Genomic DNA, 12656 nt, shown 5'->3' on the forward strand with positions numbered 1-12656 from the left:
TATGTGCTCTAGCACTAAGAGTTTTTCTTTATCTACTTGCTGAATTAGATTGGAACCAAATACAGGTGAAGACTTGTCTTTTCCTCAGTGTATCTGAGATGTGCAAAACCTGAGGCTCAGAGGTAGAAGGGAAGCCAGAAATATGGTTTGAGGAAGCAATTCTGTGGTTGAACCACGTCTTTCTGCAGGATTTTCTTTTGTTTGCTCTTTTGGGTTAGTGATAATACTACTTATTTGGTGACGTATAGAAGTCTGTACTTTAAAAGCACATGCAAACAAATAAATAATACATCTTTCTATATCCGCACGGAAAATTTTAAATAGAAGTGGAAATGAATTACTAATCAGAAAAGTAACCGAAAAGTTTTATGCTGCTTCTGAAGATAGGATCCTTTGAACCAGGGACTTTATTAGGTGGGTATTTTTCAAACTTCAAAAGTTAATATTATATGTTAGACTCATAATAGATACTTGCTTCCCATTTTCTTTCTTTCTTTTTTGTTTTGTTTTGTTTTAAAGATTTTATTTATTTATTTGCCAGAGAGAGTGCACACAAGGAGGGGGATTTCCCATTTCAAACTGCATTCAACAACATTGTTTTCCTGTACTTGAAAATGTGACTTTCTCAGAGAGATAACACAGGTAAAAAGCAAGACAAATAAATGCATAAAATACACATTATACTTTAATGGGAAACTATGGTCTGAAAATTTTAAACTTACTGTTCATGGAAATCCAGCATTGGTGGCTCAAATCGTATAGGTCTGCAATTACCCCGGTACAGAGATATACTGTAAGTAAAAAGAAAAGAGTATAAGAAACAATTCTTTAAAAAATATATACCCCAAAACTGAAGTCAGACACTTGAGTTTTGTCACAACAAAGTATCTTTAAGTGTAGTCTAATCTTCTATTGGGAATGTGCATTACTTTTCTTAATAGAGGAAATCAATAAATGTGTGTTTTTAAAAATGAAAAAAAAAAAGGAGAGTATTTTTCCTATTCAAAGGTATATGAAAACAGAAAATGCTCAGGTAGACTCAATGTTGAAATTAATTTGTTGAAATAGTTGATAACAATATATCTTTATATGCTTAGATTTTCTTTTTTGATACATGCACAATGAACAATAGTCAACACAACTACACATACTTGGCAGACAATACAGTATACAGACAAAAACCACAATCACATTTTAACTAGAGTGGCAAAGGAACTAAACAAAAATGAATTTTGTGGGATAGAAACTTTTAAGAACTGAAATATCTTTTTCATCTGAGAGTTTAGAACACACTGATCTATTTGAGTATTATTTCTCACTATCCCACTTGATACTAGAACTTCTCACTAAAACCAATTTCTGAACAGCAAGCCTAGTCCTCGCCATGACCTAACAATGATGCAACATAGAAATACCCTGGGGGGGATGGGGGGGTGTCCACATGCCTCAGGTCATCTGTTTAAGTACTGAGAAAGTCAGAAATTCAGTAAGCCACTGAAGTTTCTAAATAGTAGATAATATTTTAAGAAATGATGTTAGAGCAAAACCATTCTGTAAAACTTTACTTCCATCAATATAATTCAGAAGAACACAGCTTCAAATGATATAGTAATTTAATTCAGGAAATACAGGACATACATTAGAAACAGGCAAGGACATTCAGAATATGTAGGAAATTTAGCTTTAACTCGGTTCTTTAAATAGCTTAGACTATGTATTTATTAAAGATTTTTAAAATTTATTTATTTGACAGAGACAGCGAGAGAGGGAACACAAGCAGGGGGAGTGGGAGAGGGAGAAGCAGGCTTCCCGCCGAGCAGGGAGCCTGACACGGGGCTAGATCCCAGGACCCTGGGATCATGACCTGAGCCGAAGGCAGATGCTTAATGACTGAACAACCCAGGCGCCCCTAGCTTAGACTATTTAAAGATGAAATAGTCTGAGTAGTAGAATCGAAGCACTAAAAGTAATAGGATCTTAAGATGTTTTTAGCTTGATAATCCCTCTACATATGCTGAACAGAAAAAAGGAAAAACAAACAAGGAGGAAAACAGCAAATGTAAGATTCTACTTAATAAAGCATAAATCTAAAGACACTGGGACAAAGGTGGCACAGTTCTCCCAAGACAGGAGCCACTCAGCAAGAGGTACAGAATCTACTCCCTCTTGATTTCTGCTCTTAGGCATGATATAAAAAGGACACTCTCTGGCACCTTTAAAATAAGAGATGCTGATTAGCTCATTAGTTTCAAGGGTGTGAAACCCAAACGATAAAATCTTAATCCAATCAAGGGAGTAAAGGATAATGCATGAAGTAAATGTGTATGTCATTAATTCATATATATAAACACTGAACTGACTGCATTAGATTAAGATACAGTTTTTTTTTTTTTTCCTGTCACAGAACTTAGAATCTATTCCCCAAATTGCACATGGAAATGTCTGAAGTGGCCAGGCAAGGTAAGAAAAAAACAAAACAAAACCATATACATGGTGTTGATTCAACACAAATATAACGAATGCAAGGGAGCTCTCTAGTGGCCGGGGGTACGGAAACAAAGCAAAGAGCCTGCTCTGAAGGCACTAACATCCCAATAGGGGAGACAAAAGTAGAACATAGTAGGTAATAAGGGATAAATAAGGACAAACCAAACACAGTAGGAACAGAGAAGGTCTCTCTGAGGAGGGTCGTTCGAGCTGAGACCTGAATGGTGGAGATCTGGGGAGAGAAAGGAGATCTACTTGGCATGCTGAGGAGCAAGAGGGCTGAAGTGGCCAGAGTGACGGGAGGGGGGGAAGGGAGGGGCTGAGATCAGAGAAGTACAAAGGCCAAGTCTCCTTGCAGGAATCTGGATTTTATTCTAAGTGTAACAAAAAGCCTCTATAGTGTCTTCCACAAGGGAGTAACATGATCTGACACATCTGAAAAGGTTAATTCTGGATACTGTGTCAAGAACAGATTGTAGGAGCCCCAAAGTAGAAGTAGGAAGTCCTGCAGTAGTCCAGACAAGAGGGGATGGTAGCAGTGGTCTAGGGGGATTACAAGGCAGGGTGGTGAGAAGTGGCTCTTTTCCGAATATATGTGGAAGCTAAAGGCAACAGGCCATGCTGATGGATTGATTTTGGAATGTGAGAGAAAGGAGAGAAACCAAGGATGACTTAATTCTAAAATTTTGGCCTGAGAAATTGGATACAGAGTTATGACATGGGAAGAGTGGGTTAGAGATGAGGAAGGATAGATGGGTTAGATGTTCAAGTGTATTTATTGTCTTAAACATTTAAATTTGAGATGTCCTATCTAGATGCGATGTCAAGTAGGCAGCTGGATATACCTGGGTATTGCTTTCTATTAAAAAGTTACTGATTTTTGTGTACTGATCTTCTACCCCAAGTCACTTTGACAAGTTAATTCTTTTTTTTTTAAAGATTTATTTATTTGAGAGAGAGAGAATGAGAGAGAGAGAGAGAGCGTGCACACGAGAGGGGGGAGGGTCAGAGGGAGAAGCAGACTCCCTGCTGAGCAGGGAGCCCAATGCAGGAGTCGATCCCGGGACTCCAGGATCATGACCCGAGCCGAAGGCAGTCGCTTAACCAACTGAGCCACCCAGGCATCCCTGGCAAGTTAATTCTAACAGTTTGTCTCTAGATACCTTTAGATTTTGCCGGCACTATATGTGCTGCCAAAATAATCAATACTTTGGGTTACCTCTGTAGATAAATCATCTGCAAGTAACAACAATTGTATTTCTTCCTTTTAAATCCTTAGACCTTGTTTTCATTTTTTATGCCTTGTTTGGGCTAAGACCTCCCAAAAAATGCTCCACAGAAGCAGTGTCCAGCAGTGTCCAACAATTGTTCTTTACAGATTTCTTACAAAATACGAGAGAAGGACCAATGCATAAAAGATGATTCCCTCATAAATAAATGTGTATTTTCAAAACAATAGCAGATTTATGTCTAAGGAACAGTTTAGTATTTCAGTGGGTACAACACCAGTTGTCATAGGTATAAACTTATTTAAAAAACAAAACAACAAAAATTCAATAACAGCTATCATGTACCCACAGCTAAGATGTTTGCTACTATGCTTATTTTAAAAGGGGATGGCATTGTTTAGCATTTTAATAACAGAAACAAAGTTTGCAAATCTTTAATGTTGAAAAAGAAACTGGGGCAGAAGTAATGTGAAAAATGGTACTCTGTCAATTTCAAAGAAACAGAATCTGAGACGTTATAATAGTATATTGAATGATTTTATGCTTTCCAGTGATTGTATTTGTTTGAAAGTCTCAAATATTTGTATTCTTATTATTTACTTGGGGATAAGGAGATGCAAAAAGACTATTCCCTGACTTTAAGCAAGGGAACGACTGGAAAGATACAAGAAATCTTGTGGGCCATGGTCTACGGTGCTTGGTGGACTGTCAGGTTAAAGTTCAGCAGGTAGCTCCCCAATAAAGCAAATAAAGGCTTCGTGGAGGTTTGGGAATTTTTTTAAACTAGGAAATTTTAAATGTTTTCCTAAAGGCAATTACTACAGAAACAAAAGGTACTCTTTGGTCCAGTATTTCTCAAAGGATGCTTTGTGGTCTACCTACACCTTAATCAGCTATAGAAACGCTTGTAGAAAAGCAGATTCCAGGGCCCTACCGCCATAATGCGATTCCTTACATCTAGTCTGAAGCCCAGAAACCAGTGTTTCACATATTCGAGAACTACTTTTGCCATCTTGATCCACAATAAGCACTGCAAGCAGAAATAAGAGGGGACAAAAGTACCTTAACAAATAAAACTTTCAAAGTCATCAATAGTTCAAAATAGTTTCAAATATGATTTTTATTAGACAGCTAAAAATAACAGTGACTTAAGAAAAATTATATATATTATACATATTAGCTTAAATTTGCATTTCTCTAAGGACTAATAATGTTGAACATCATTTCATTTATTTATAGTCCAACTAGATATCTTCTTTTGTAAAGTGTCTATTCAAAGTTTTTATATTGGCATGTTTTTCTTACTGAGTTATAAGAGTTCTTTACAGATTCTAGATACATGTCCTTTATCAAATATATGTACTGTGAATATCTTCTCCCTGTCCCTCCTTTTCCTATTACAAATGGTGTCTTTTGGGGAGTGATGTCATTGAGATGGTGATATAGGTTGTTGCTAATTTCAGTCCCCTTCACAAGAAGATCAATTAGCAACTATCCATGGACAAGAAGCTGTTGTGAAAATTCCAGAACACAGGGGTGAGGGTGAAGAACCCTCCTGGACCACAGAGACTGAAAAGGACAGTGCATCAGAAAGGTAAGAGGAGTGGCTACACTCTGATCACATCACCTCTCCAAGGCAGGCACAGAGCCACAGTAAAAGGGTCTCCTGGGCCTGCAGTGTCTCCAGAGGGAAAGAGACCAAAGTGGATACCCAGCTCCCTCAGTGTAATGGGTTGCTTCCCAGAAGGCCCACTTGGGCCTTGTCACAAGAAAGGGGACTTGACCACTGGAGATCATACTGGGATCCGGGGGAGGACAGGATATACAGCAACCAGCATTTGGCAGACCACCCTCCTCCTTGCAACAACACCCAAGTGGAGATCTTAGCCAGTGGCTGTGCCCATCTGCAAAGTTAAGCTAGTGGCCCTGTCTGGCCAGGGATCTTAGTGGACAATGCCACATGATTTGGGTCCCCACCCAATGAGCCGTACCAGCCACAAGCCTGTTTTACAGCCTCACCAGGGCTGGGAAGCAAATTAAAAGACCTGCCTAGGATTGAATATAACCTCCAGCCCCACCCAACCAGTAAGCATAACTAGAACAACAGGTTGCATAGCTCAACCTGTAGCCCTGCTTAAAATGACACTTGAGCAGAGAACTCAGCCAGTGGCTCAGCTCACCTGCAGAGCTGAGCTGGTGGTCCCGTCTGGCCAGGGAGCTTGGTGGGCAGCTTTGTTAGATTCAGGTCCCCAGCCATCAAGTCATAATGGTTATGGAGCCTGTTTTATGGCCTCATTGGGCAGGGAAGCAAATTCATAGTCTTGCCTAACTGCTGAGTATAGCACCCAGTCCTGCCCAACTAAGAAGCATAAGCAGAAAATCCAGGCACTGTGGAGGCCATGTTCCAGTTGTGCATGGACAGGGAACCAAGTCAGTAGTCCTATCCAACTGTTCCCAGCCAGTGGCAACCCTGCTGACATCAGAGGTCCATTAACATCCTTGGCCAGAGACCTGGATAGTAAGCCCCACTTGCCCATGGACACAATCAGCTGACTCATCAAGAACCCCAAGTTAAGTTGACTAAAGAACTGTCTCTGCAAGGACACACAGACAATTAAACAAAATTTTAAAAAATGCATGAATGAAATGAAAAGTTCAACAAAGAAAGAGGACTCCTATTAAATGAGTTATATTTAATATATAAAAACAACCAAAAAACAACCAGTTGTTTGTAAAACAACAACCAAACAGAAATCCTAGAGATGAAGAATACACAATGACTGGACTGAAGAATTCAATACAGAGCTTCAACAACAGATCTGACCAATCAAAAGAAAGAATCAATGAACTGAAAGGTCATTTGAAATTATCCAACAAGAGGAGCAAAAAGAAAACAGAAGGAGAAAAAGAAAGCATGCTGGATTTATGGAATAACTTTAAGAGAAACAATATACAGTTGGTCCTTAAACAACATGGGTTTGAACTGCATGGGTCCACTTATATGTGGATTTTTTACAGTATACTACTTTAAATGTATTTTCTCTTCCTTAAGGTTTTCTGAATAATATTTTTTCTAGCTTACTTTATTGTAAGAATACAGCACATAATACACAAAACATACAACATATATGTTAATTAACTGTTCATGTTATCAGTAAGGCTTCCGGTCAACATTAGGCTATCACTAGTTAAGTTTTTAGAAAGTCAAAATTATATGTGGATTTTCAAATGCACAGGGGGTTGGTGCCCCTAACCCCCACATGGTTCAAGGGTCAATTATAGCTTTCAGTGTATGGATTTCAAAGTTCTTTTCATAAATTTATCTTCAAGTATGTAACATCTTTTGAGGCTACTGTAAATGGCATTTTTCTGTAACATTTTACTTTTGCACTTTTTCTTTTTTTTAAGATTTTTATTTATTTGAGAGAGCGAGCATGAGAGTGGAGTGAGGGGCAGAGGGAGAAGCAGACTCCCCACTGAGCAGGGAGCCCGATGTGGGTCTCAATCCCGGGACTCCAGATCATGACCTGTGCTGAAGGCAGATACTTAACCAACTAAGCCACCCAGGTGCCCTACTTCTGCACCTGTAATACAAAAATAGAATTTCTGATATTGACCATATACTTTTCAATCTTACTAAATTCACTTATTCTCATAGCTTTTTGGGTATTTCTTTAGGATCTTCTATACAATCATGTTATTTGTAGACAAACACCTTTCTCTTCTTCCTTCCCAAACGATGCCTCTTATTTCTATTTTTTGTACTGACTTAATGTACTGACCAGCACATCCAGTACAATACTGAGTAGAAGTGATGAAAGTGGACATCCCTGTCTTGCTCAATAGAAAGAAAGCATTCAATCTTTTACCATAAGTATCATGCTGGCTTTTTTTTTTTTTTCCCATAGATGCTCTTTATCAGACTGAGGAAATTCTTTCTATTTCTAGTCTGCTGAGTGTTTTAAATCATGAATAGATGTTGAATTCTGTCACATGCTTTCATTTCAATTTCTCAAATTGTTAATGATTTCTAATTCTGCTATGTCAAAGAACATAATCTGTGATTGCTGGGTGCAGTGTTTAATAAATATCTACAAAGAAAAATATCTACAAGGTTAAGTTCGTTGACAGTGTTGTTCAAGTCTTTTATACCCTTACTGATTTTCTGTTTGTCAGTTATTGACAGATAAGTGTTGAAATCTCCAACTATAACTGTGAATTTATAGTTGTGAATTTGTCTGTTTATTTTTTCTTCATGCATTTGGGAGCTCTGATACTAGGCTTATAGAGACTTAGGACTGTTGCATCTTCATGATGAATTCTCTCTTTTATAATGATAAAATGTCTCTCTTTACCTCTGATAATATTCCCTGTCCTAAAGTCTAATTGGTCTGATAGTGTTATTCCCCACCCCATCTTTTTACTTTTAACTTACTTGAATTTTTATACTCAAAGTGCATTCTTCAAAATCAAATCTCCCTGACCAACAGGGAGAAAATATTGGCAACTCAGGACTACTACCTCTAATAAGAAAGGGTTTAAAATGGAAGAAATAAAGATCAAAGGTCCTATGGAAAAATATGTAGAATAAACATAGACAATATCAAAGGATAAATATAAACATGGCATAAAATATGCAGAAAGATATACAACCTCACTTATAACTAGAGAAAGACAAACTAAAACTATGATGACAGAATTTCTGATCTATTAGATTGACAAAAATTAAAAAGTATAACATATTCTGTAGGAAAATAGTGACTCTAATTCACTGATGAGGGGTATGCAAATTGGCGCAGCTCTTGAAAGAGAATTTGGCAACACTAACAAAACTACATATGCATTTACCTTTTGACTCACCACTCCCATGTCTAGGAATTTACCCTAACCATGTACTTTCAACAATACAAATTACATATGCACTTATCTTTTGACTCAGAAATCCTATTTGTAGGAATCCGTTCTGCAGATAACTTTCAAAAATATGAAAATACATATATACAAGGCTATTCTTTGAAGCACTGTTTGCAACTGCAAAATACTAGAAACAAATTGCTCATATATAATCCACATCCACATAATATGGTATGTTGCAGTCCATAAAAATAATGAGAAAGGTCTCTATAGGACATATTTTTAAGTAGATTAAATGAATAAAAAAGCCTATACTATGTTTCCTTTTGCAGAAGAGAGGTATAAAAAAATTCACGTGTTTGACACTTTTGTATAGTTTTGACTTTTTGAATTCTACTGTTTCATATATTTAAAATGAGTGAGTCTTTAAAATAGAGGTAAAAAAAAAATCTCAAATGGGAAAAAAAAAAACAAAACCAGAAACCAAAGAGCCAAACTTTCTTCGGAATGAACATAACCACAATGCAGATGAGGGTGGAGGAAGGATGGGGTGGAGGAAGGATGGAGTGGAGAAGGATGGAGAGAAAGGTGAAGAACACAACACATGTAAATTTTGAGTAAAATATTTTGAACATATATATTCAAACTGAACAAGATAATAAATTCTAAATGCTGTACTTCCAACTAGTAGGTTTGTTTTTCATGGTGGTATGAGTTAACCAATCTTAAACAAATTTATTTGTATTCTAGTATTGAGCAATCAAGTCTATATTCTGTGGATAACTAGAGCCAGATTTCTCATTGCTGGAGAATATACAGAAACAAAAAGGGGAAGGGCAGAACACCACTGTGGTGCTATATTAAAACTGGAGTTATCAGTAACAACTCATGGTTTTTAATATACATAGATACAGAAATGTATGCACAAACATTTCTTCCTAACTCTAACAAGGTCTAGAGACAATGACACCTCAGTTGCAACGATTCCCCAGCAGCAGTAAGTACACACAGCATACAGATAATATCCTCCACTAAAATGAAGCACAAGTCTCTGAAGAAGTGGGATGTTCCAGGGCTGCGGCAGGAATATTATGAAATAAGCCTCGAACATCTTGATGTTTCAGAAAGTAAGGAAGTGTTCAATGAATGGGGACATGTGAAAATCATACAGAATAGCCCCAAACATATGGTCAATTGATTTATAATAACAGTGCTAAGGTAATTCAATTGGAAAAAGATAGTTTTTGCAACAAATGGTGGTGAAATAATTGGATATCTATACAGATAAAAATGAACTTTGACCTTTACCTTATAGCTTCCTTGCATTAGAATGTCAACAACAAACAAAAAACAGAAAAAAAGATAGAATTAAAAAAAAATCACCAAAGCAGTAATTTCCAGGCAGACTCACCAGTGGATGCTGTAACTACTGAGTCTGATGCCAAAGAGCATATTTACATGGTTTCAAGGTACTCCTTTGCAAGGTATTTATGAATTACAAAGGAAAAGTGGAATAAATAGACACCTTGTGCCTCCTGATAATCAGATGAACTGAGCAGGACACAAATTTAAGTGATACTCCTGCCAAAAATGCATAATCTAAAATGAACAATGAGAAAACCCAAACTAGGATGTTGGCCTCTCCTTTTAAAATAAATGGCCTCTACTTAAAAAAAAAAAAAAAAAAAGTCAAGATCATAAAAAAGACAAATCAACTGTTCCACATTAAAGTTGAGACTAAACAGGCCTGAAAATTAAATATGACTGATACCAGCTTGAGGCTTGGACCAAAATTTCTTTTCTTTTTTAAAATAAAAATTGTCCCTAGGGGTGCCTGGGTAGCTCAGTTGGTTAAGCAGCTGCCTTCGGTTCAGGTCATGATCCCAGCATCCTGGGACTGAGCCCCACATCAGGCTCCCTGCTCAGTGGAGAGCCTGCTTCTCCCTCTCCCTCTGCTGCTACCCCTGCTTGTGTGCGCTTTTTTTCTCTTTGTCAAATAAATAAAATCTTTAAAAAAAAAAAAAAAAAAATTGTCCCAATAATGGGACAATTGACAAATTAAAATAAAGTTTATAGATTAAATGATACTATGCGTGTCAGTGTTAATTTACTGATTTTGATACGTATTCTCTGCTTTTATAAAATTATGTCCCTCTTTATGAGAAATATACACTGAGGTTTTTAGGAGTAAATGAGTAACTATAACTGATTCTCAAAAAATTCAGAAAAATAATTACATATACATTATATGTATATATAGGAGGACAGATAGGACAAGGGAGGGAAGAAAAAGGAAGGAGAGAAGAGGTAGAGAGGAAGATAATAAATGATAAAGTAAATGCAAAATGGTAAATAAGGAGGGAACATAGGTCAAGGGTATATGGGAATTCTTTGTACTATTTTTGCATTTTTTCTCTAAACTAAAATTATTATAAAATAAAAGGTAAAAAAAGTAAATGTAATTTGAAAACTAAAGTACATTTCTTATAGACGGCATATGCTTGGATCTTTCTTTTTTAATACAACTGTTTTGAAACTGTTCACATTTATTCTAATTTTTGATATAGTTGATTTCAGTCTACCATCTTGCTATTTGTTTTCAATTTTTTCCATCTGCTTTTTATTCCTTTTGTCTTCTTTATCTGCCTTCCTTCAGATCAAGTATTCTTTTAGTATTCCACTTTATATCCATGACTGCTTTATCTGTTAGATCTCTTTGGGTTTTTCTTTTGAAATGATTTTAATTAATCTTCCAGTATTTGTTTCATCTTATCACAGCCTAACTCCAAATAATATTATACCACTTTACATATATGTAAGAACTTTACAACTCAGTTTTCCCTCCTCTTGTCCTTTGTGCTATCATCATACATGTAATGTATACAAGTTACCAATTCCATAAAACATTGTAATTATTTTTGTTTTTAAAAGTCAATTATCTCAAAAAATTTTTTTAATGAGAAAACATGTCTTTTATATTTATCCACATATTTTCACCTTTTTGGTGATCTTCATTATTGTGTCTAGAGCTGTGTTTTCATCTGTAATGGTTATACCTTCAGAATTTAAAGGAACTGCCTTAGCATTTCTTATAGTGACACACATTCTTAGCTTTTGTCTGGAAGTGTATTTGTGGAGGATATTTCTGCTGGATATAATAACCTGAGTTGACAGTTTTTTCTTTTGATATTTTAAAGATGCCATTTTGCTGATTTTGGGTTTGCACTGTCTTTGATGAAGAGCCAGCAGTCATTCTTAGCTTTTGTATCCCTACATGTAATTTATTTCTTCCTGGCTGCTTTTCAATTTGTCACTGGTTTTCAGCAACTGGAATATTATGTGACTTGGTGTGGTTTTCTTCATGTTATTTGTGCACTGGGTTTACTGAAGTTCTTCAACAACCCTCCCCCGCCCCCAATTCCTGGAACTTAATTACACCCGTGTTAAATTGCTTGCCATTGTACCATAGGTCACCAAGGGTTTGTTTATTCTTTTTCCATTTTTTTTCTTCCTGTGCTTCAGTTTGGGTTACTTCCATCACTATGTCTTCAAATTCACTTTTTCTTTTGTAATGTCTATGTTGTTATTAATCCTCAGTGAAATTTTCACTTCAGAAACTGTATTTTTCAGCTCCAGAGCTTCCATTTTGTTTTTTTATAATGTCCATTTTTCCTTCATTATATTCATGTTTTCCTGTAAATCACTGAATATGTATAATGGATGTACTAAATTCCCTGTGTGCTACTTCCATCATCTGTCATTTCTAGACGTTTCTATTTTTTTTCTTGGTTATGGGTCCATTTATTGGTTCTCTACATGTTCAATAATCTTTAATAAAAAGATTATTTCTATTACATTATTACTATTTTAAGTTACTTTCATTTCCATATGAATTTCAGAATTAGCTAGATTGTAGGCAATTTCTACCAAAAAAAAGACTGTGGGGATTTTGATTTGGATTGCATTGAAATATATAGATCAATTTGGAGAGAACTGACACCTTGATTCTTCTTATCCATGAAGACAGTATTCTCTCTCCACTTATTTGGGTTTTCTTTACTTACTCTTGGTAATGTTTGGAGATTT

General features: G+C 36.2%; 1 protein-coding gene across 1 annotated transcript in view; it reads right to left on the minus strand.

The window, feature by feature from the left end:
- The window catches only part of TMEM131 (transmembrane protein 131), a 232772-nt gene that overhangs the window by 125432 nt on the left and 94684 nt on the right, over positions 1–12656 (minus strand). Inside the window, exon 4 of the mRNA XM_078056643.1 lies at positions 723–791. Coding sequence (XP_077912769.1) covers positions 723–791 — 69 coding nt within the window. The remainder of the gene's footprint in view (positions 1–722; positions 792–12656) is intronic.

Source organism: Halichoerus grypus, chromosome 10 (genome assembly GCF_964656455.1).
Source record: "Halichoerus grypus chromosome 10, mHalGry1.hap1.1, whole genome shotgun sequence".
Lineage (NCBI taxonomy): Eukaryota > Metazoa > Chordata > Mammalia > Carnivora > Phocidae > Halichoerus > Halichoerus grypus.